We start from the raw sequence: 23,807 nt of genomic DNA, 5'->3' as shown, positions 1-23,807 counted from the left end.
AATTCTAATTATGTTAAGCGCACAAATTTACTTCGTACATTGCAGCTATATGTGTATAATATTATCAATGTAATTATAGTGTTATTAATAACATTATTAATAACATTATAAACACATTCTTGCATATTTGTGTAGCTTTTAACATTAAAACGATCTCATTGCTAACAAAGTTGTAATGTAAATGTAAGTCTGACACATCTGAGATTAACGTTACACGCACATTCGCAATAACTTTCAGCGATTTGTTATTTACAAATTGTGCAAACGCATGTGTAAAGCAAGTGATTTGTAAGCACGTAAAAATAGTGCCTTAAGATTTTATATAGAATGTCAATAATTTTATTGTAGATGTTATAAAATTATATTACAATATTTTGCACAAAACAATTGTTGTAATTTACATTATTTATAAAATCCCCAGTATATTATTTTTTTTAATTTCATTGTGCGGATGTGTTGTATTATAAAATTATAATATTCGCACATGGTTATTATTTGCAAAATTATAGAATTCCTAGAATTTTAAAATCGAATATAGTAGTAAATACTCAAATCACGAAAATTAAATTTTCTAAAAAATTAAAATCTTAAGTAAAAGTTAAAATAAGACTTATTTTCTTTTTAAATTAACAGCCATGGAGCACGAATATATCTAGACGCGATGCACTCCATCCGGAAACAGCTGGCTCTGATTGTGAGTGTAAAGGCATTTCTGACGATTCTGATGGCCGTGACGCCGTGTATACACGTATATACGTGTAGTAAAACTGTACATACGGTTGTAAAGATCAGTACAGAGATCTCGGAGATAATTTGATAGTTGGTGATCAATTATGATTAATTGATATTGACAAAAACAGAGAACAACTGGTAATTGTAGGTCAAAGTCAATTTGCTCATCATTTAATCGGTCTCTACTGTTGACCGAAATCGTAGCTTGCCGGTTAAATACTACCTATTCCAGAGAAATGTCAGATTCGATAATAACTTTGTCATAAAACATTATTTAAATTGTTATTTAAATATAATATACAATTATATACTTTTTACAATATTTTGTAAAAATCATATATTATTTTGTAAAATAAGCGCTTTTGTGTTTAGATAATTGCAACAGAATATGTTATACAATAATATATACATGATATATATGTATATGAATACATATTAGAATTGTTTATTATATTATTTGTTTTTTAAATTAAATTATTACAATTTGGATTAGCATTGTATGCAAGTTACAGTGTTGGATTATTTTTTTGGATTAATAATTAGTGTTATATTATCTTTACAAATAATTTTTCAGTTTGTCATCAATTTATGAAATTTCAGAGTTTCAAGATGCAAAAATTTAAGAGAGCTCAAGCACAGAATAAACTGTCTATCGAGAAGCACTTGGAAGCCAATGCATTGTTGAATTTATCTAGCGAAGATGAGGATGAAACTAACGACGAAGATGTCCAAAATATGGTGGGCAAAGTATTATCAGCGTATCAAGGACAGAACACAGATGCCGAAAAAGTGATGTCGTATTTGATGAATTCCTTTCAAACCAGCAGTGCTGTTTGTTTGATATGTATATCCACTGTCAAGAAGACAGATCCAGTATGTTTAAATAATATATTATCTCAACATGTTTATTATCAGGCTAACATCTTTATTGCATGTTAAATATAGTTTTAAATGCTAGATATTTTATATATATATATATGCTAAGTTTTCTTTGATTTAATATAAATATTATTATCTAAATAGAAATGAAAATTTTTAAGTTTGATTAATGCAATCAAAGCTGCTATATGTATATCATATTTGATTGATTTTATTACTTATGTTTTATTAGTTATGACTAAAATATATATGATTTTAATAGTACTAAACAAAACTGATGGAAGCAGTTTATCACTTCTCTATTTTTTCTATGCAGATATGGAACTGCGACAAGTGCTACGCATTTCTACACATGTCCTGCATTCTACACTGGATCAATGACAGTTTGAGCTGCAAACGGGCTAAAGGAATCACACCGATCTGGGCTTGGTATGTACTTAACATAATTTCAAAATAGAATTCTATGAAAAGTACATTGAAACCTTTATTTAATATATCAATAAAAATACATATTACAGTCCAAAATGCCGTATGGAATATGACCAGGATCAGATTCCAAGATCGTATAAATGCTTCTGTAAAAAATCAGTAGATCCTCAATATCAACCATGGATTATTCCGCATTCTTGCGGCGAACCCTGCGGCAAACTTTTGCAACCAGAGTGCGGTCACAAGTGCGTGTTGCTTTGTCATCCCGGTCCGTGTCCACCCTGCGCCAAGATGGTATCAGTCAAATGTTACTGTGGCAAGTTACCAGCGCAATCACGACGTTGCAATGCTAAAAACTGGAGCTGTGGAACTGTATGCAATAAAAAATATGAATTTTGTCTACACACTTGTAATAATGTGTGTCATACTGGAGAATGTCCTCCTTGTGTAGAAACAGTAGTACTGAAATGCTGTTGTAAAAGTAACGAGAAAGTAGGGAAATGCTATGAGGGTACATGGATTTGCGAGAAACCTTGCAATAGAAAATTTTCTTGCAATGTACATAGCTGTGAAAGCACTTGTCATCAACCCGGCGATTGTGGCAACTGCCCCCTGGAAAAGAACAGGTATTGTCCTTGTGGGAAAAAACGATACGAAATTTCTTGCAGGTGGCAGCAAGTGCCAACGTGCTTGGATACGTGTGGCAAGCTGTTGGATTGCGGATCACACTTCTGCAACATGAGATGCCACACCGATCGCTGTGGTCAGTGCTTGGAAGTCGTAACAAAAACGTGTAAATGTGGTAGTTACACGAAAGAGATCGCTTGCGCGAAACAATTCCACTGCAACAAGAAATGCATGCAAATGCGCTTATGCGGTAGACATTTGTGCAACAAAAAATGCTGCGATTGCATATCGAAGAACACGTCCAATCATTGTGAAAAGACGTGCGAGAATACGCTCAACTGCCGTAAACACAAATGCGCTGCACCTTGCCACAGTGGTCCTTGCTATCCATGTACCAGAACGGACACTATACAGTGTCGATGTGGTAGCAGTAAGATAACAGTGCCATGTGGTACCAGAAAGAGAATCAAGCCACCACCTTGCAACAAATCCTGTAAGATCCCACCTATCTGCCATCACAGCAAGAGAGAAACACACAAATGTCATCAAGGCCCATGTCCGCCGTGTAAAAAAATCTGCGGACTGATGCACAAGAGATGCGGTCACTCTTGTCCAGCCACTTGTCACACCAAAGTCTGGGTGAAGGTTAAAGCGAACGGAGTAAAGGCGCAGCCTATTGGACCCTGGGAAAAATCAAAGGATGTTATGGAACTGAAGACTTTGCCGTGTCCACCGTGCGAGGTTTCTGTGCCTGTTACTTGTCTCGGTGGTCACGAGACATGTCCTTGGCCGTGTCACATGTCGAAACCGAGCTCCTGTGGTAGACTTTGTGGCCAGCTATTACCATGCAAGAATCATACTTGCGAGTTGACTTGTCACAAACTACAGATTTCCGAGGACGAGTCTAATAGCGGTATTCCGTGCATGGCATGCGAGAAGGAGTGCAATTTCGCACGACCGTCTGGTTGTACGCACACGTGTCCGCAACTTTGTCATCCAGCGCCATGTAAACCATGTAAACAGTTGGTGCGAATCTCTTGCCATTGTGGTATTAGCACTCTTTATCGGCATTGTGTAAACTTGACATCTGCAACGTGCAAGGAACGGGATGAATTACTCAAATGCGGGAATCAATGTCCAAAAAATGTAACTACATCTATATGTTTGGTGAAACATATTGTACCGTCGTTTAAAAGTATTTGCCTATTTTAATTTTTGTACGTAGACTATATCTTTTATATATATGTATATATATATAGAATGCAAAATTTTAAAGCATTAAACATTATTAAGTATAAAATCTAAGCTAAGGAAAGAAGATTGAAATTTACTCTTTTTGACTTAATTAAGAAAACTGAATAGGCAAATACTTTTAAGTGGTAGTGTATGTATAAATTCTTTCTTTTTTCTTTTTTGTTTTTAACGAAATACAATCTGTTTTTTTTTTTTATTTCAGTATCTATGCGGCCACCGTTGTATCAATGATTGTCATCCAGGAGAATGCAAAGGTGGAGAAGGATGCAGCAAAAAAGTTAGACTATGGTGTAAATGTAAACGAATTAAAAAGGATTTTCTTTGTTCGCTTCTTCAAAAGGAGCAGATTACCGTAGAGTGCGATAGTGTATGTGAATCATTGAAAAATGAGAGAAAAGAGGCTCAAAAAGCTATGATAGCGAAGAAGATGGAAGAGGAAGAGCTGCGTAATCGGGAGGAGATTGAAAAATTCGAGAAAAAGTTCAAGCCACGACGAAAGAGAAAGGACAAGTACGAGAATTTGAAACAATCCAAAGAAAACGCGAGGAATAAGTATCAAACGGCATGGATTTTAGCGATTATCGTAAGCATTATAGGTATAATAATAGTTTATATAACCGCTCTTGACTTAAGTATACTTGGATTAAGTTGATTCTATAAACTGATCTCAGATATGTGACTATTTATGATAATCATTATTGATAACTAAAAGAGAGATGCACCGACTTGTGTGGATACTGCTATTAGTGAATTCGATTGGACGTACAAGTCTACGTACACTGATTTAATCTGAGTGTAAAAATGAAATGCAAATATTGTGAATTATAAAAAATACATTTTACTTAATAACACAATAAAGTGTATTGAGTATTTCACGGTTTAACTGGTTTCTATACTTATAATAAACACATATCTTTATATCAATTTGTGTACGGCTTTAATATGCACGATTGCGCACTGAATGCGTCCAATTGAATTTGCTATATGATAAACGTGATTCTATTTATCTAATTTATATGGCAAATAGAAGTAGTCTTTGCAATTATAACATTCCTTATATATATATATATAATATCAGGGAATGGAAGTAATATAGTTATATTTATTGTTACTTTAAGCATATGATTGAACATGGTTCAGTTGGAATTATTTTATGCTTCTACGTCATATATCAGATAGATATCTCAATTTATCGTATATTTTATAGGTTTCAGAATTATAAAATTATGTTTTTAAGAAAAAACTAAAAAAATAAAGCTAGCGTCATTATCGTTATTTACATAAAAATATCACAAAAGTACATTTTTTAGACTGATTTAAAAAATGTAACCGAAAGATAACGAAGAGTTACTTTTTCAAATAGCGGCAACTGTTACTTCTAAAAATTAGTAACTAGTAATTTTTTTTACTCGGTAACGAGTAACTGTAACTTGTTACTTTTAAAAAATAACTTTCCATTTCCTGTATAATATATACACACATATGTAATCACTGATAAAGGCCTAATAATCATTTGGAAAAACTTCTTGAGATTTCAAGATTTGTAGTTTCAGTGCTTTTATAAAATTTTATGATACTTATTAAAATAAAATATACATATATGCTATATAAAGTCCAAAGTATTTTTTTATTAAAATTATATTTAATTAAAATTATTTTAATGCAATGTAAACTGTACCTATCAAATGCTGATTTAACACTAAATGTATGATTTTATAAATCTTAAATAAAATTATATCATTATATTATTGATAATTATCATATGTAGAAAAAAGTGCAATACATTGCATGGAAACGTGCATACAATAAAAGTTAAATTAGAATAAACAAAATAGGAAAACTTTTACATTCTGAGAACAATTTAAACAATTTGCATTTTTGTAAAAGAAAAGCGCGATAAATATTTGTGAAATATTCAAAAATTATTGAATAATACTCCGATAACAAAATAAAAAGATGGCAAAAAAAAATATAGGACGTGTAACGAATGCCTTTTATATTTCCCAGGATTCCTTCTTTCATAATTGCTCTTGATCTAAATTGCTTGATTGGAGAAATTTAAGAGGTCTGGACGTATTCTGCATTCCTTATTCTAGAATCTCATGTACTTTTTTCTCCATGAAAATTGTGAAAAGAACAAACTGAAACAATGTTTTCTAATTTCTCTTTACATGTAACTCAAATTTTTATATAATTTTAAAAAAGCAGAGAGATGAGTATATTAAAAAAAACAACATAAATAATAAAGATGATTAACTTTCACAAACACAATTGAATTTATTCAAAACCCAACACGATATACTTTAGACTTTGGGTTGTATTTGAAAACACTACTAGAGTATTTCTAGATTTCATTCTCGTTTAACATTCGGTGAATAACAGAATCTGTCACGCCGTGTCTTCAAATTTGATTTTTCTATATATAAGAAATGCGAAACTTTTTCTTATTTTTATGTATAGTTGTAGAACTATGAAAAGTGCTACTGGAACTGTCATTATTTTTTTATGTTAGTAGAATATCGTACCAACCACAGATTCTGAACAAGAATAAAATGATGCTTGGAGGTGTTTTCGAAACCATGGATGAAAAAATCTTTGTTTCTTGTACAAACAAATTTTCTGTGCTTTCGTCCCTCTAATTTTTTCCATGTGTTTTATTTTAATTTTAAAAGTGCAACGTGGTAATAAGAAACAGACATAAAGAAAAAGGAGAGAAATGGATGAGTAAAATGCACATGAACAAAGTTCACTTCTATTCCTCTTAAAAATGTATTTATAAATATCCCATTATCTGCGATCGAAACTTAAAACAATAAGCAGCTATGTCACGATGTAAAATAAATGTATTGATTTCGTTCCACTTTAAGAGTTAGAAATCAAAGTGAAAGCACCAGAAAGGATTTCTTTAGGTATTTTTTACGGACATTTATTTAACTGGGGATTGGAAATGTTACTTCATAAAAATAACGTGTTATCTTTTGTAAAAAGTAGCTCCAAATATAACTAAAATAAAGGAATATTTATTTTACAATTATTAGAAGTTTTCGCTGAGAAGCGAAATATTCCTCTGGATTTCAAGGTATAATTCAATCAACGCGAAGAAAACTTCCAACAATATATTTTCTTTTAAATCATCTAATTAGACCTTTAAATCTAAAAGAATACACCAATAGTAGCAAGTATAATTTAGTCAAGTCTGCTGAATTAACGCATAGAAAACTAATCAGCACCTAATGATTCTTCAATATAAGTGGTTTTTGCCTTTAGCTCTACGCTGGAACCTAACTGCAGCTACCAATCACATTGAAAGATCGCGTAAATTACCCTATCGCAAAGCTGCTTTTTCAGCTGAATGTAGCCTATGGTCGCCCAATAACTTTTTTAACATTGGATTATCAATCATTATCATTTGACCAGCCGATGGCCAAACAAAAATCGCACGCAGCAAAGTGCGCGGTCGCGACGCTAGGGCGGCTCGCGAGAGGCAGTCGATGTGTCCGTCGACGATCGCGAGGGCGAAACTACGGATGTTACACACGTAGTGCCCGTTGGTGGTCGTGATTCATGTGTCGCGGGCATCGTTCGTTACTTGCGAATAGTGGCGGATATCCCCGTGCCGTCGACAGCGGCGGTGTTGTTGGCGCAACGACGAGAATTCGCACCGCCGTCAACCGTCGTCGTCGTCGTCGTCGTCGCGAGCGTCGCGTCGGCGTTCTACCGTGCTCCACAATTATGTCACGAGGACGAGCGCGCTTCCGACTGTCCCATTGAGATCGGTGAGAGCGATCCACGAATCCGCGCGAATCGACGTTCCTTTTCTCTGCTCCCTGGACGGAAAAGACGAGCGATCGGCTCGTTGACAGGAGCACGATATAGTTCCCTCCCAACCGTTCGACTTTGTCATCGTGTCCGCCAGGTCTGCCTGTTCATCACCCGTTTCTCTCCCTCTGTCTCTCTCTCGCTCTCACACTTTTTATCTCCTTGCCCCTCCCCTCTGTCTTTCCCACTCTCTCTCTCTCTCTTTCTCTCCCTCCCTCTCGTGCTCCGTTCGTCGTCGCTCTTCCCTTCAATCACCGAAAGCGCGCATCCTTTTTACTCCTTGTACGCCTCGACGTTTTCACCTGCCAGCCAGGCCGAGAGAAGATAAAGTGCAGATTCTCGTCCACTGAATTAGGAAGGGCCGTCGTTAAATGTGTTTTATGCGCTCGACCGTGGAGCGGGAGAGAAAGAGGAAGGTACTAGCTATATCGTCGGTCCTCACCACGTTGTGCTTGTGTAAGCCAGCCAGTGCCGTCCAGTGATCGCCAGTGATCGCGCGTGCCTATACCACACACGAAGCAAAAGGCGTGTAATCATCATCGGCTGTTCCAGATACGTAAATGATTCTCGCCCGCCGCGCTTAGAGAGTGTCACAGGGCCCCGCAGCAGCAGCGGTGTGTTGTGTAGTGTGTGTCCGTGCGGGTGTGCGCGCGCGCGCGCGCCAGCGCGTGTGTGGTGTGGTGTGTGTGTGCGCCGTGCGCGTGTGTGTCGATGTGCACGCGGCGTCGCGCGCTCGTCGAGGCAGCCTTCACGTCGGGACGGCATTTCTGAGGAGAGATACTTTTGACGCGCCCGCGAGACCGAAAAACCCGACATGATGAAGAGCAGTGCTCTGATGAAGAAGGAGAGCAAGATGCGCATACGTGCTTTCCCGGTGAGTAATTGCCGCGGATCGAGAGAAACGCCTGGTCATCCGCGGGGGAGGAGAGGGGCAGAGAAAGAGAGCCCCCCTCGCGCGAATCCTGTGTTTGCCGTGCCTCTTGTCCTTCTTCCTCCCTCCCTCCCTCCCTGCCTCCCTCTCTCCCTCCCCCCTTCCCCTTCCTCCTCCCTCGTGTCCACCCTCTACGCGCCGTGCCGTTTTGCGTTACCTATGTGTTAAGATCAACCTATTTATTTATTTACTTGTTTATTTTGCGCCCTTGTGTCGGCAGCGACAACGCGAATGCATTCGATGTGTATAAACATCATCCCATAACCTACCTGAAACACGGCACGGAGCGTCGTACCGTAAATAAATATAGGTCTGTCGCGTTACTGAAATCCTCAAAAGTGTTTGTTTACACTTCAAATAAGATACGTAAGATGTATAAGATCTTTGTTTTATTCCCTCATTATACTGCACTAGAATTTTCTTTCTCGCTTTTTCGTGTGTCAAGTTGTCAAATATGTATCTATCTCGCTTTAGATTTAAAAAAAAGTATATACTGGTCCAGAGCTGTAGAAAACTAATCTTTACATTCAGACGTTGTAGAGAAAAAGAAGTTGAAGATAAATGCAAAAAAATATAAGCAACGCGAATATGTATCTAATCCCGCATTTCTAAACAGTTCAGATACTCTGGACTCTGGATTCATACACCAATTCAAGCTCACGAGATGGAATTGTTTTGGCCATCGCAATATCTCCATTCGTAGATCTTCCTGTTTTTTCTTGTACTGAAACTATCTTGTAAGATTAGTATTCTTAGCCCCAGTAAAAATCAATTTTTTCCAAAATTGGACATTGTACTTACGGTTCATCTTTCGTTTTTCTCTTTGTTGAAGAGGAAATAAAAGGAAAAGATCTGGCTCTGTAAGAAATTCAGGTGAAAAGAAGTCTTTTTGTCGCGTGTATTCAATCTATACTGGCGACTAGGACAATTCAGCAAAACTTGCAATTTTTTTCATGGATTAAAAGAAAAACGGACTTCCAATATTTGCCTGAGTTTTTGATTGAAGCCTTTCCACTTTCCAAACTTTTTGCAGCACACATTTGCTAACTTGCGTTTATCTCATGTGTCACATAATCTGCTTCTATCTGTGATCTAAGTACTTTTTTTATACCTTTGCACTTTGAAATGTCTCAAATATGACTATATCAAACATGACTATAAAATACATATATATAAAATAAATAGTATTTATAAAATATTTGAGAAGTTTTTTAGCATGGTTATACAACTGCACTTTATTATAATTGTCTTTGACATTACTATAGTGTAACTATTAATTATCTAATCTTTAGAACTAGAAAAAAATGGAAGAGCAAGTTGTATCGAGATGAAGTTAATCATATTAGTAAAAATGGACACAATACTCGTTTCTATCAATAGCTATTTAATTTTAATCTCAGGTTAACTAACTCACCTTCTTTTAGTTCTAAGAATTAGAAAAAGATACAGTAAGTTCAACTGAGATTAAAGACAATATATATTGATAGAAACAGCCACAAATGTAAGACTAGTTTTAAGAGTTTTGAAAAATTAGGAAAATTAGAAATTCTTAGAATTAGGAAAAATAAATAAATAGTAAGTTAAACCGAGATTAAAGTTAATCCACAAGTGTAACAGTATTATATCATAAAAGTAATTTTATATTTGTAGGTTACAGTTTAACTTACTATTTATCTTTCTCCAATTCTAGAAATTACTGTTTATTTTTTCCTAAGAATTTTTGAAAAAAAAAAAATCAATTGTGTGTTGTATGTTAAGCAGAGATTAATCTTACATCTGTGGAACTGGATCTAAGAGGCTTGGATGTGCTGTTGGAGTCATCTTTGTTTAAATGAGATGAGACATCTACAATTATTTAAAAATAATTAAAAATAAATATTAATTTAACGCTATACATATATACATACATACATATACACACATTAGTTTAAAATCGATTATTTATATAGTGACTAGAAGGGTTATTTTTTATTGTTGTGTACTCAAACTTTCTTGATTTATGCTAAATATCAAACATACTACATCTGTTTCACTTTAAATACAATTAATACAAAGAATACGTATACTCTAGTTTATCTATCTGATAACCTGTTCTTTTTAGCTGAACTTCTTACACAGCATCTTCCTTTCTCTCCGTGTTGGAGAAAAAAGAAAAACTAAAGGAAAGTAAAAAAGAACAGATCTATTAACAGTTCTTACGTCTGTTCTTTGTCACTGCACTGAACTACACTAAACTCTGCCAAACTTCAAATATATATCTATTTCATTTTAAATGAAAGTATGCATTAGTGTTTAATCATAAAAAAATAGATGTAATAGTTAATTTTTCAACTAAACATTGATATATAAATTAGATATATAAATTTTAGAACAAATAATATATAGAATCAATATTATGCGAAGTTTTTCAAAGTGGTATCCTTAATTTAGACTTCCTTAATTTGTGTAAAAAATCTATATATACGTACTTGTTAAATTAACTTTTACATATTAATTATATTTTTCTTATATAAAAAATATTTCCTTTTAGTCTTTTGTAAAATTACATATCACATAATTCTATTCTAATATGTATTATAATATTAACATCAATTAGCAAACATAATATTTTAATTAAATAAATATACACATATATTTTCTTAAACATTGTTTGAGCTAACATCAAGGAAAAAGTTATTAATTATTAGCTACACTATAACAGTGTAAAAGACAGTTGTGATAAAGTGTAGCTGCATAACCATGCTAAATTCTTAAATGTCATATTTTACCGTTTCTCAAATTTACAATGCTAGAAATATCTTATTTTTTAATAATGAATAACGTGATAAGGTAAAATTACATCATCAGTAAATTATGAAGAAATTAGCATGATGTTAACAAAAATTTAGAGAGAGAGAGAGAGAGAGAGAGAGAGAAATCTGTTAAAATATTTTTTTCAATTTTCTTTTTCAGTTTTCATAAAGCAGAATAAGAGAGTTTTATTAATTTTCAAAATATTTTGTTTTATTTTAACATAAAAGCTTCTCTCTGATAAATAAAGTTTTTAATGAATGTGACAGATAAATATTAATCTAATTAAATAATTTAATCTTGTTTTAAATTTAATAGCAGCAGGTTTGTAATATGTATATTCTATGGTTATTTTTATATAATTTTATTAAATTTTGTTAATAGGTTAGGCTTACCTCTGCATTGTTTAATGATTGATATTTAATGATATAAACTATATTCATTTGATACATTATATAACCTAAATATGTTTGATAAATGTCATATAAAATGTTGAAAAAGGAAACAAATAATTCTCTTTATCAAATTTTCTTTCTTGTCAACATTTTTATCAAGGTTATGCTAAAGCAAAATAAACAAATAAAATCTGTATATAAAAAAAGTTAAAAACATGGATTATCAAAATGAAGACTGTGATCTACAGCAAAGGAGCAGAGTGATTGAGACAATCCCTACATCAGGATTGATATATAAGAGCAATCTTCTTATAATTCGTAACACTCTTGTGAGAGTTGTTTGTTATATTTTTATTCTTATACAATAAGCATAAATTAACATCTTTTTATATACAATGATATTTTTGCATTACTTAATGTATTCTATATTTTTATATTTCATCTGTTTTCTATATTTTTATTTATATAATATTGAAAACTATTAAGTAAGTATTTATGATGTTTTTTGTAAACAGGAATGAATAGAAATGTTGATTTAGTCTTATCAGTAATAGAATTTAATCAATTGACTATTATAAACACTTTATTTTCACAGACAACTATGGATGAGAAGTACGTAGAAAGTATCTGGGCCTTACTAAAGAGCGCTATCCAAGAGATACAGAAGAAAAATAACTCTGGCCTCAGTTTTGAAGAACTTTATCGCAATGCTTATACAATGGTTCTTCATAAATATGGTGAACGATTGTACACGGGACTGAAAGAAGTCGTAACGCAACATCTGGAAAACAAAGTACGAGAAGATGTTCTTCGTTCCTTGCATAACAACTTCCTACAAACTTTAAATCTAGCGTGGAATGATCACCAAACATCAATGGTGATGATCAGGGACATTTTGATGTACATGGACAGAGTGTATGTTCAACAGAATGATGTAGACAATGTGTATAATCTTGGATTAATTATTTTTCGTGATCAGGTAATTTTTAAATGTTCTAATTTATACTGTATCTATTTTATTACAATAAACAATTTTTTATATGATTGATTTTGTAACTTTAAATTGTTATAACCATTGATTTATATAATGAGTGATTGTGAAATATGTTTAATGTTAACAAGTCTTTTGTTAATTCTAGGTGGTCAGATATGGATGTGTTAGAGATCATTTACGGGAAACGTTATTAGGTATGGTCGCAAGAGAAAGAAGAGGAGAAGTTGTAGATCGTAGCGCTATAAAAAATGCCTGCCAAATGTTAATGTTACTTGGAATTAATAATCGCCAAGTTTATGAAGAAGATTTTGAAAGGCCTTTTTTACAACAGAGTGCTGAGTTTTATAGAGTGCGTGTCTAATAAGAGATGTGTTTGATATACTTACGTGCACATATATATAACTTCCAAAATTATTTTCTCTAGATGGAATCTCAAAAATTTCTGGCAGAAAATAGTGCATCGGTATACATAAAAAAAGTTGAAGCTAGAATTTGTGAAGAATCTGAAAGAGCAAAACACTATTTAGATGAATCTACTGAATCACGGATAGTAGAAGTTGTAGAAGAAGAATTAATCAAAATACATATGAAAACCATTGTTGAGGTACATTAATTTATTTCATTTATGATCCGCATTATATTAACTAATGATATAAATAAGTTGAAATTCTATATTGTGATGTTAAATATCAATCATAATATTTCTTTGTACTTGATAGATGGAAAACAGTGGTGTAGTGCATATGCTCAAAAATCAGAAAACAGAAGATCTTGGTTGTATGTATAAACTATTTTCGAGAGTGACAGATGGATTGCGCACTGTATGCGACTGCGTATCTCAATTTCTTAGAGAACAGGGCCGTGCGTTAGTGCAAGAAGAGCATGAATCAACCACAAATGCCGTTCTTTACGTCCAAAATCTGTTAGATCTAAAGGATCGTTTTGATCATTTTCTACATTATTCTTTCAATAATGACAAGAATTACAAACAGACGATAGCATCGGATTTTGAATATTTCCTTAATTTAAATCCTAAAAGCCCAGAATATCTCTCATTATTTATCGACGATAAATTGAAGAAAGGTGTTAAAGGAGTTAGTATTGTGTATATAATTGCAATTTACATATTTTATGACTTTCGATATAAATATATTTGATGTAACATATAACCAAATATGTTTGGTTTTAGATGACAGAGCAAGAGATTGAAAGAATTCTAGATAAAACTATGGTTTTATTCCGTTTCTTACAAGAAAAGGATGTATTTGAACGGTACTATAAACAACACTTAGCCAAACGATTATTGTTGAATAAATCTGTTTCAGATGATAGTGAAAAGAATATGATATCCAAACTTAAGGTAAGAATTAGAACTAGATAAAGTATTTCAAATGCTACAATTATTTTATTCACTTGAATTAATGTTTATTTTTATATTAATATCATGTAATATAGAAATTAATAACATGTAATGTTTTTTTTAGACTGAATGTGGATGTCAGTTCACATCAAAATTGGAAGGTATGTTTAAGGATATAACGGTCAGCAACACTATTATGGATGAATTTAAGGATCATGTTCTTACATCTGGCGTAAGTATCTAAGTAATATAACAGCATATACACTTGATGACTTGATTGAAGAAAATGTAATAAAAGGTTCTATTATGACTAAATATGTTTTAAATATTTCTACGATTTTGATATATTAAAATTTTTTAAAATATCTATTTTAATATTTTCCTTTTATGTAAGTTACAAATTAGTATACAACCAACTTACAGTGACAAGATTGTTAATATATAGTACTTTGGTTACATTTAACATTATTTTATAGAACATTTTGTTTAATGTTTATGTGTACAGCTCTAATTATTCGGTATGTTTCATAAAGACAAATCTGCATGGTGTGGATATAAGTGTTCGAGTACTCACAACTGGATTCTGGCCAACGCAGTCAGCCACTCCAAAATGCAGTATGCCCACTTCTCCGCGTGATGCTTTTGATGCCTTCCGGCGCTTCTACCTTGCTAAACATAGTGGCCGACAGTTAACATTACAACCACAATTAGGTCAGTACTCATAATCTGTGTATATATGTCATTATTTATTATTTTTGTATATCTTTCAATATATTTTCGTTCAAACATCTAGTAATATAATTAAAATAACAAAAAATTTATGCAGGTTCTGCTGATCTAAACGCTGTATTTTATGGACCACGAAGAGAAGAGAGTAATTGTGGAGGCTTAGATACTCCATCGTCTTCGAGTTCTATTGGAAATGGTAGTAACGCAAGTAGTAGTTTATTGAGCCAACGAAACAGTCTCTGTAATACACCACGAAAGCACATAATACAAGTTTCCACTTATCAAATGTGCGTGCTAATGTTGTTCAATAAGAGAGAAAGGTTAACATATGAGGTTAGTTTTAAATATTAGTTTTTAAATTACTAATTAATTACAAATGCGTTATTATATGATGAATTAAAATGTTTATAATTTCTGTGTATATAATATATGTATAAATATTGTGTAGGAAATTCAAGGTGAAACCGATATTCCAGAGAGGGACTTGGTTAGAGCATTACAATCTCTTGCCATGGGTAAAGCTACACAAAGAATTTTACTTAAACACCCTCGTACCAAGGAAATCGAATCTACGAACTGTTTTTGTGTAAACGACAGTTTCACCAGCAAATTACATAGGTCTTATATTTCTGTGCAATAAATAATGAATATATATGAATAATCATCTTTTACTGAATATTTGTATATTACTTTATTAAGAGTAAAGATTCAGACTGTAGCAGCGAAGGGAGAATCTGAACCCGAGAGAAGGGAAACGCGCAATAAAGTCGATGAAGATCGAAAACATGAGATCGAAGCAGCTATCGTACGAATTATGAAAGCTCGAAAGCGTATGCCTGTATGTAACTTAAAATTTTTTATAAATAATACAAGTTTATCTTTATTAGACACGATTAATTTATTTTTTGCAAATGTAAAAAATACATTTTTATTCGAAATAAATTGTAATACACGTAGAACATATAATATATCAATTGATTTTCTCTTATTAGCACAATATACTGGTAACAGAAGTAACAGAACAGTTAAGAGGTCGATTTTTGCCTTCACCTGTAATAATTAAAAAACGTATCGAAGGCTTAATCGAACGAGAATACTTGGCTCGTACACCAGAAGATCGGTATGTAAAACATAATATTATATATTGTTACTAATACTTATAAAAATACAAACTAATGATACATTCTGCACTTTATAGAAAGGTGTATACATATGTTGCTTAATGCTGAATTCAATATTGGATGTGTACAAACATGTAAGTAATTTGTAATAATATATATCCTCTTAGTACATATGATTCTTCATATTTTATTCACCGAATCATTATTACACCATCATTATTTGCGACATCATTATTGTTATTTTTTCGTTGTTATTCTTGTTTTGGTTGTGAATTATATCAAAGGGATATTCCATATCAACAAGAAAATGATATATTTATAGAGAGTTTGAATATTCTGATAATTATATTGACATTAATTTAGTTTAAAATTTATGACATATAATGTTTTTTACAGGAATATATAATTGGGAAAATTATCAAAAATATGGATTATGGTCAATAATTTGCATATATATTGTAAAAGGCAAAAAATAGAGGATAGATTATTATTGGGTGCTGAAAACTGTAAGATGTTTATATCAGGGTCGATTAAAAACAGTTTATTTTTTTTTTAAAGAATACATTGTTTTTTAAACATGTTTTTAATGCTTCAAATATGTTTTAAACAGTATTATAAAAAACGTATTTAAAACATATTAAAAACATTGATTAAGCATGTTTTAAATGTTTAAAACATGTTTTTTTACCAACCGTGATTATATATATATATAGATATATATATATATAATATATATAAATAAATATTTGATTTAAATTAGGCTTTCATACTTTATACTTTTGACAAAATGCAAATTATCCATATTTTAATTTATATATTGTATGTATTTAATTTATAATATTGCATATATTATCAAGTAATAACACCAATGAGAAATATATATAAATAAATATTTTTTTTAAATTAGGCATCTTACGCTTGTTATCATGGAATATCCCCATGATTGAAATGAATAGAAAGATATTCTTTTGATAATTGACTAGTTTGGTGGAAAAGGTCGATGTGTCAAAGGAATGATGCACTTAGATCTAAACCAGGGAGAAATTATTTTTTTTTTTTTTAATGGCATTGTGTCTGTTCTTCAACTTTTTACATTTTAGTTACTTGCGCATTTGTTTGACTTACGCTTGTATTACAATAGATATGTAATACATGTGAGTACTCATTACAATAAATATGTATTCTAAATTAAATAGATTTTAGTTAACGTGCGTTTCACATAATGCGAAATATTAAGTTATTGAAGATGATTCGCATTAATAATATTACAATTAGGAACTTTTCTACAATTGTAAGACTGTGATTGTCTATGATAACATAAATATCTGAATATATCGTGAATTTAGGAAAAAAAAAGGTACATTTACATATAGTTTTATTTACGTTGATGTCTATCAATTATATATGTAAATAAGTAATGTGAATGTATTATTAAGAATATACTTGTCTCATTTCCAACAATTTAATATTATTTTTGAAATCTGCACTCCACATCCCTGAATATAAATTAAGTTTATTTTCTTATATAAAATGAATCAAGCGTTAATATTCATCACCAGGTCCATTTTTTAATATAAGTTTTAATAAGTTAACATATGCTTTATTATCTAAATATGTAATTTGAATTTATATAATAAGAAACGTGTTATACACTTTTTAATGCTGACGAACACTTAACAATTTCTGCCTCTTCCACCTAGCTTTTCAATTATTTTATTGCGATTTCATCCAATACGGATCGTTTTGATACAATATGGAATATTTATTATAGTATGCCAAAAGTGGGATCTACAAATCTAGAGACGCAGAATTTATTAACGGTATATCGTGCGCATGAGATTAAATAAAAACGAAGATCTTAATAAAATGCTAAAGTTTAATTCAAACTTGTATTGCACAGTTTTATATTGTAGCGAAGAAAAGCGAATGATTAGTCTTGCAATTTTATTTTTATTTATATTCTCTTTTTATTTATTAAGATGGAATTTTAATATTTAAATGAAAGTCCTACCCTTTCTTACACAAACTTAATAAAATTAAAATTCTATAATAGCACTTATTATTTCTGAAACACTCTCACCCCAATACATTAATTTTCTATACAAAATTTAATACGCTAGATAGATATAGAATATCTATTTTTTTCCCTCAAAAATTATTTTCGTCAAGTTTTATATACATATCACAATCACAGTATCAAACTTCAATAAATGTATATACTTATTAGTCAATGTATACATTTACGTAAAGTAAATGCATAATATTAATGAGTTAACACTTTGACTGTGACATTATATATTTTACATACAGAATGTTTCTTGAATAACGCTCACTAATCATATAGTGTTATTTCCGATAAAAAAAACTGATATGAGTCAGTTCTCTATCATTTTGTAATTTTCGCAATATTTTTTTTAGTGAAAAAAATGTTTAAAATCGAAACATAAAGTTTCTTGAAGATATCTTTACGAGCTTCAAAATATTTCACAAAGAACACTAAAAGATATTTTATAATTATCTTATGCATCAGTTTTATCCGTTTATTCGGCAATCTTAAGAAATTAATATCTCGTTAACTATTACAAAAATTGCAAAATGGTAGACTTTTCGATTTAGTTTTTTTTATCAGGAATAGTGTTATATGATTAGTAGACGTTATTTAAGAAGTATCTAGTATATATACATATATATACATATATGTGTATACACACACACACACACATACACACACATAATGTATGAAGCCTGTTCTACAATAAGCTTTTTGCTTCCTGTTTCTTGCTTTTTGCATCTTGTCTTTTGCCTTTTATCCTGTTTTCGTTTTCTATCGCTTGAGATAAAAGAAACAAGAAATATATGGCAGGAAATTGTCGATAAAACGATCACAAAAAGGAAAAAAAGCAAGAGGTCAAATGCAAGAAATAAAACACAAAGTACGTTAGAATAGGCTTAATATTCTCACAATACTAATATAAAAATAAATGCTAATGTTATTCATACGATTTAACAGTAGAACTGTAAATTTATCATTTGAGAATATAATTCACACATATGCATAATAGCTGCATAAATCTTTCACATATGTAATAATATCCAATACAATGAATAGTATTTAATTAATATTTTTACATCTTTGAGATACATCAACGATCATAACGTTTAACGTTATGTTTATATGTTTTATTGTCTCAAGAAATTTGAATATAATACAGGATAAAAGTTATAAAAACAATAAAAACATGATTTTACAATTCTTAAATAATTGCAGTAACAAAATAATTTGAAAAAAAATATATATATATATATATACACATTACAATGTTCAAAATTTTTAATAAAAAATTTTTTTGTAAAGCAATTTCAATCTTTATAGCATTTTACAAATAATTGTTTATCTATATGTGCTGTTAAAAAATATGAAAGTAAAATTTTACATGAAGGTAAAATTTTATATATAAAAGTAACATTTTATATACTTTTCAAAATGTTGCTATAAATTGCTGCATAAATGTGAATTGCAGATTGAAATTTAAATGAATATCATTTCGCATAATTATAAAGATCATTTTTGAGATTCTCATTAAGAATACATTAAATAGGAGAAATAATTCATAGCATGTTGTTTCAAAATATGTAACTTATTACTCTCTTGAAATATTATATTTCTTAATTCTATACAAGTATTCGGTAAACACAGCACACATAGTACAAAGAAGACATTTCCAGCAATTGGAGCTTTTGTCAATTTCGTATTATATATTATGTTTTATATATATTATATTACATATACACTTAAAATGTAGAAGTTATAACTTCTTTGCCCATTCAAATATACTACCAGGCCATATAAAAAGAATATTCACACAACTTTCACGTAATATTAGCCGTTTAAACCCACTGTGGAAATCGGAAGTTGTAATAATCAAATGGAAAGAAAAAAAAATGACTAGAGACCCTTTTTCAATGCTCTCGATTATATTTATGTTGTAATCTTGTTAGTCCACTTAATTTAAATGGTACGTTTTTTTAATGACATTTGAAAAGGAATTTAATTTTTACTTTTTGGTTCGTACGTTTTTCATTAATGAAGTATGTCAGACAATGCTGTATATAAATATATCAGGTTTTACATTAAAGCACTCTAAGATAATTCTTTATAGTTCTGTACAGGACATAAAATAAAATCTACAGAGAGATATCTGTGAAGAAAATTTAAATCTTACATTTAGAATTGAAAATTAACTTACAATCATTTGCAGTTAATAATAAAAAATTAATATATCAAATTAATCAATGTGAAAAATGTAAAATTATACATTCATATTATAAAAAATTGAAAAAATTATAATTTGTTATACAAATTACTCTTTTATTTTTATTAAAGATTAAAGATATTGATTAAAAAAATTGAAAGCAAACGTTGTTCCTCTTTTATTATTTGTAGTCTTAATATTAGTAACAGTTATAAAGCAATAGCTATAAATTCGCGCGCGAAATGCAATTATAAATTAACATCTTAAACGACATTGGAAATTATATGTACTTTAATACGTACTGTATTACATACGCTGCTACATCTGACAAACGTCTCTATGTTGAACCATTTTCATCATCGTATACATTCCTACAGGATCAAGCTGGAATGTAACGATCTTTCGATGATAAATCAAAGTATAATTGCATATGATTTCAAGTATAAATTGTATACAATATGATACAGTTATTTATCATAATTTACTGTACTCTGAAAAGTTCCCTTCTTATAAACATTACAATTTGCGTATATTCATATCGTCGGTGTTAATCAATACTGTACAGAGTCATCTCGACTTGAATCTATGTGAGATTCCACGGGGATTAACAGATAGGTATACATTGGCTTGAGTTTAAATCAGCTGATGGGCGGCAGGCATCGTGGTGGTGATGGTAAGTAAAGCTAATCATTCGGGGTTATTCGTTAGAAGATGATGACTCCCGCCTCTTCTCGGCATGCTTTTTTGTAAATTCTTCAGCATTTTTTAAAAACTTTTTTCTATCCTTCAAAAATTCCTCAGCTAAATCCGCTCTTAAAGGATGCTCGGGCTCAGGATCATTCACTAATGCTATCAAAGCTTGGATCACTGCAAATGTAAATAGCACATTTTTAATTGAAATATTCTATACATTTTCTACTTTTCTCAAAAAATAAATATAATATTAATTTTACGTTTGCCCTATTTTAGAAATATAAATTTTGTAAATTACAATTAACAGCAATTTCTCATTGTTAGAAACGTTTCTCTAAGCTATTACTAAAATATAAAGTAAAAAACAAATATAATATTAATTTTACATTTGCCCTATTTTAGAAATATAAATTTTGTAAATTATAAGTAGCAGCAATTTCTCAATGTTAGAAGCGTTTCCCTAAGCTATTACTAAAATATAAAGTAACCTTCAATTGAAATGCAGGAACTGACCTTGGTCCGTTTTTGTAGCTGGTTTCCAGTTTTCCGCGCTTATAATTGGCAAACATATCTGACCCTTTTCGTCTACATTTGGATGATATATCTTTGTTTTAAAATTTATTCTTGGTGGTTTAAAGGGGTATTCTGCGGGAAAATTGATTTCGATGCGAAATGCTCCTTTGTTATAAGGTGGATTGTCCTATGGAAAAAAAAACGTCTTATATCGCCAGTAGTAATATAACATGCATTACATATTAGGTCTGTTCTTCGTAGCTAAACTATGTACTAACTGTTATTAAAATAAAATAGATAAAGCATTTGTTCTATTTTAAAAACTTTTGTACAGTTCATCTTTTCTTTTTTTTCTGTAACGTAAAAAAAAGGAGAAAGATGAACAAAGAACTTTAACTAAACAAAAAACAGGTTCCTTTTTTTTGATAAAAACGAGAAAGTTTTAATCCTGGGACACTATTCTGTGACTTTCTGTACATGCCTGTTGATAGTTGACTTTATGTATTTTATGCAGATTTATATAGTAAAAAAAGTTGTACAAAACACAACCACACCAATTACTATCAGTAGGCATGTATAGAAAGTTACAGAATAGTATGTACTCCAGTGCAGCAACACATAATAGGCCTGTTATTGTATTTGAAAAAATTATAACAGTGTTCAGCTCTGTGTGTGTGTGTGCGCGCGCGCGCATGTACACACACACATACACACACACACATATATATATATATAAAATAATGCTACCATAAGAGCATGTTATACATATTCACTTAAGAAATGTTTCTAATAATATTCTACTAAAATATAATAATAATAACATTAAGAGAAGGCTCGACAATAATAAATAAATATAAAAATAATTTAACGGGCAATCTTGTACACAGAGATCACAATCTACAAATTATATACCCTATAATTAACACACATTATATATTATATTCTTACAACATGTAACAAACTTATCAGTACTTACATATCGCTAATCAAGTATATAATTTTGTATACATTTTTGTATACAAGCGATTTAATACTTATATTTTTGTATACATTTGTTTAAAGGAATTTCTAGTGTATTGTGGAATATTGAAATATATTCCATAATATTTGCAAATGATTCCACTCACGTTGAAAATAATTTTCATACAAACGATAAAAATAAATCAAATCGATCTTTATCAAAAAGTGTCCGAATCAAAGCGATTAAGTAACAAACGTGCATGCAAATTCATTTGATCCAGTTAACGTATTTTAGGTATTCATAGAATAATTACATTTTTTATCTTTTTTTTTTTATCTTCTCTCAAGAACGTAAGTTACGCTCCTACGTCAAATATGAAAGAAACATAAGAATACACTCGAGAGAGAACCGAGATGAATCACGCAGAGTTATACGAGAGTCTTGCGGACGTGTACTTTGCACCCGCGCGCGCGTATTTTAGGTTACGTGTTCCCCCGGAGGATACGACGACGACGGCATGCGTCAACGTACCGGCAATATCAGACCCTGCCAGTTGAGGATATTGGACTCGTCTACTTGGATATTTGTAAAGTTCTTCATCGCTGACGCCCTGAGGTCGCCGAGTTCCTGGAAAATGTCGCAGGTTGAGTGCACCGCGGATCATCGTTGCTCCGGGTCTCGAAGCTAGACAGGGTCTGTCCGTGGGGGGAAGGGGAGAATAACTCACGCAGGACAGACCCTGAACACGGGACGATAGCTTTCCCGAGTCAACGACGGCATTACAAACGGATAATTCGAGAGAGAAACTACCGACGGTCTCGTTCGGAGTCAGTGACAAGGCGAGGACCGGGCACTGACGTGCGAGAATCCGTTCCCGCCAGGGGGGCACCGACCGATCGCGTGAGAAAGGGCGTCCGAGGGCCGATCGCGCGGTGACGCTCGCCACGACCGGCCCTGTCGACATTCGCAAGACTATTCACGACGACCACCTCAAATTTACCTTTTGCAATCTCCTCGTAGCAGCCATTTTGAAAATAAATTCCACTAAAAGCAGCAAAACTTGCCCAGTCCGCCGCCAGTGCGCGTCTCCCGCGGATAGCTCCCTTGACAAATTTTCCAGGGCGCAAGATCTCGGAGGATGATAATTCCTTCCGACGGGCGGGTTTCCCAAATGAGGGAAAAGATGGCGACGTGCAGCGCCGGCGAGTGCGACGATCGGTCATGTCGGCGTTTGCGCCGCGCACCTCGAGTGTATGTATGGACAAGAAGTTACCCACGGCTGCTTACTCCACATAGTTATAGTTGCGATCAGCTGATCACAAAAGAA

At 31.8% G+C, this 23,807-nt stretch overlaps 3 protein-coding genes across 4 annotated transcripts; 2 read left to right on the top strand and 1 right to left on the bottom strand.

Annotated features, from left to right (window-relative positions):
* Positions 1-801: 801 nt before the first annotated feature.
* Positions 802-4,639, top strand: LOC108775100 (NF-X1-type zinc finger protein NFXL1). Its single transcript, XM_018541382.1, has 5 exons — positions 802-870; positions 1,333-1,605; positions 1,928-2,040; positions 2,130-3,813; positions 4,124-4,639. The coding sequence occupies exons 2-5, from the start codon at positions 1,342-1,344 to the stop codon at positions 4,571-4,573; spliced, it is 2,511 nt and encodes an 836-aa protein (XP_018396884.1). The 5' UTR covers positions 802-870; positions 1,333-1,341; the 3' UTR covers positions 4,574-4,639.
* Positions 4,640-8,455: 3,816 nt separating this feature from the next.
* Positions 8,456-17,972, top strand: Cul3 (cullin 3). 2 transcript variants are annotated; one of them, XM_018541378.1, is made up of 14 exons: positions 8,456-8,614; positions 12,452-12,835; positions 12,996-13,199; positions 13,275-13,454; positions 13,570-13,944; positions 14,040-14,210; positions 14,335-14,442; positions 14,744-14,921; positions 15,037-15,272; positions 15,388-15,557; positions 15,639-15,777; positions 15,932-16,059; positions 16,138-16,194; positions 17,832-17,972. In XM_018541378.1, exons 1-13 carry the CDS (start codon positions 8,555-8,557, stop codon positions 16,160-16,162), a joined length of 2,358 nt encoding a protein of 785 aa, XP_018396880.1. In that variant the 5' UTR covers positions 8,456-8,554; the 3' UTR covers positions 16,163-16,194; positions 17,832-17,972. The 2 variants fall into 2 exon arrangements, with proteins under 2 accessions (XP_018396880.1, XP_018396881.1); XM_018541379.1 differs by lacking the exon at positions 8,456-8,614 and adding an exon at positions 8,938-8,967.
* A 2,614-nt stretch (positions 17,973-20,586) lies between these two features.
* Positions 20,587-23,581, bottom strand: Ubc10 (ubiquitin conjugating enzyme 10). Its single transcript, XM_018541381.1, has 4 exons — positions 23,481-23,581; positions 23,012-23,107; positions 21,520-21,706; positions 20,587-21,180 (listed from the first exon to the last, which is right to left on the bottom strand). The coding sequence occupies exons 1-4, from the start codon at positions 23,505-23,507 to the stop codon at positions 21,011-21,013; spliced, it is 480 nt and encodes a 159-aa protein (XP_018396883.1). The 5' UTR covers positions 23,508-23,581; the 3' UTR covers positions 20,587-21,010.
* Between the last annotated feature and the right edge of the window lie 226 nt (positions 23,582-23,807).

This window comes from Cyphomyrmex costatus, unplaced genomic scaffold (assembly GCF_001594065.2).
Source record: "Cyphomyrmex costatus isolate MS0001 unplaced genomic scaffold, Ccosl1.0 scaffold281, whole genome shotgun sequence".
NCBI lineage: Eukaryota > Metazoa > Arthropoda > Insecta > Hymenoptera > Formicidae > Cyphomyrmex > Cyphomyrmex costatus.
The sequence above is the reverse complement of the archived record's forward strand: the minus strand, read 5'-3'. Positions and strand labels throughout refer to the sequence as shown.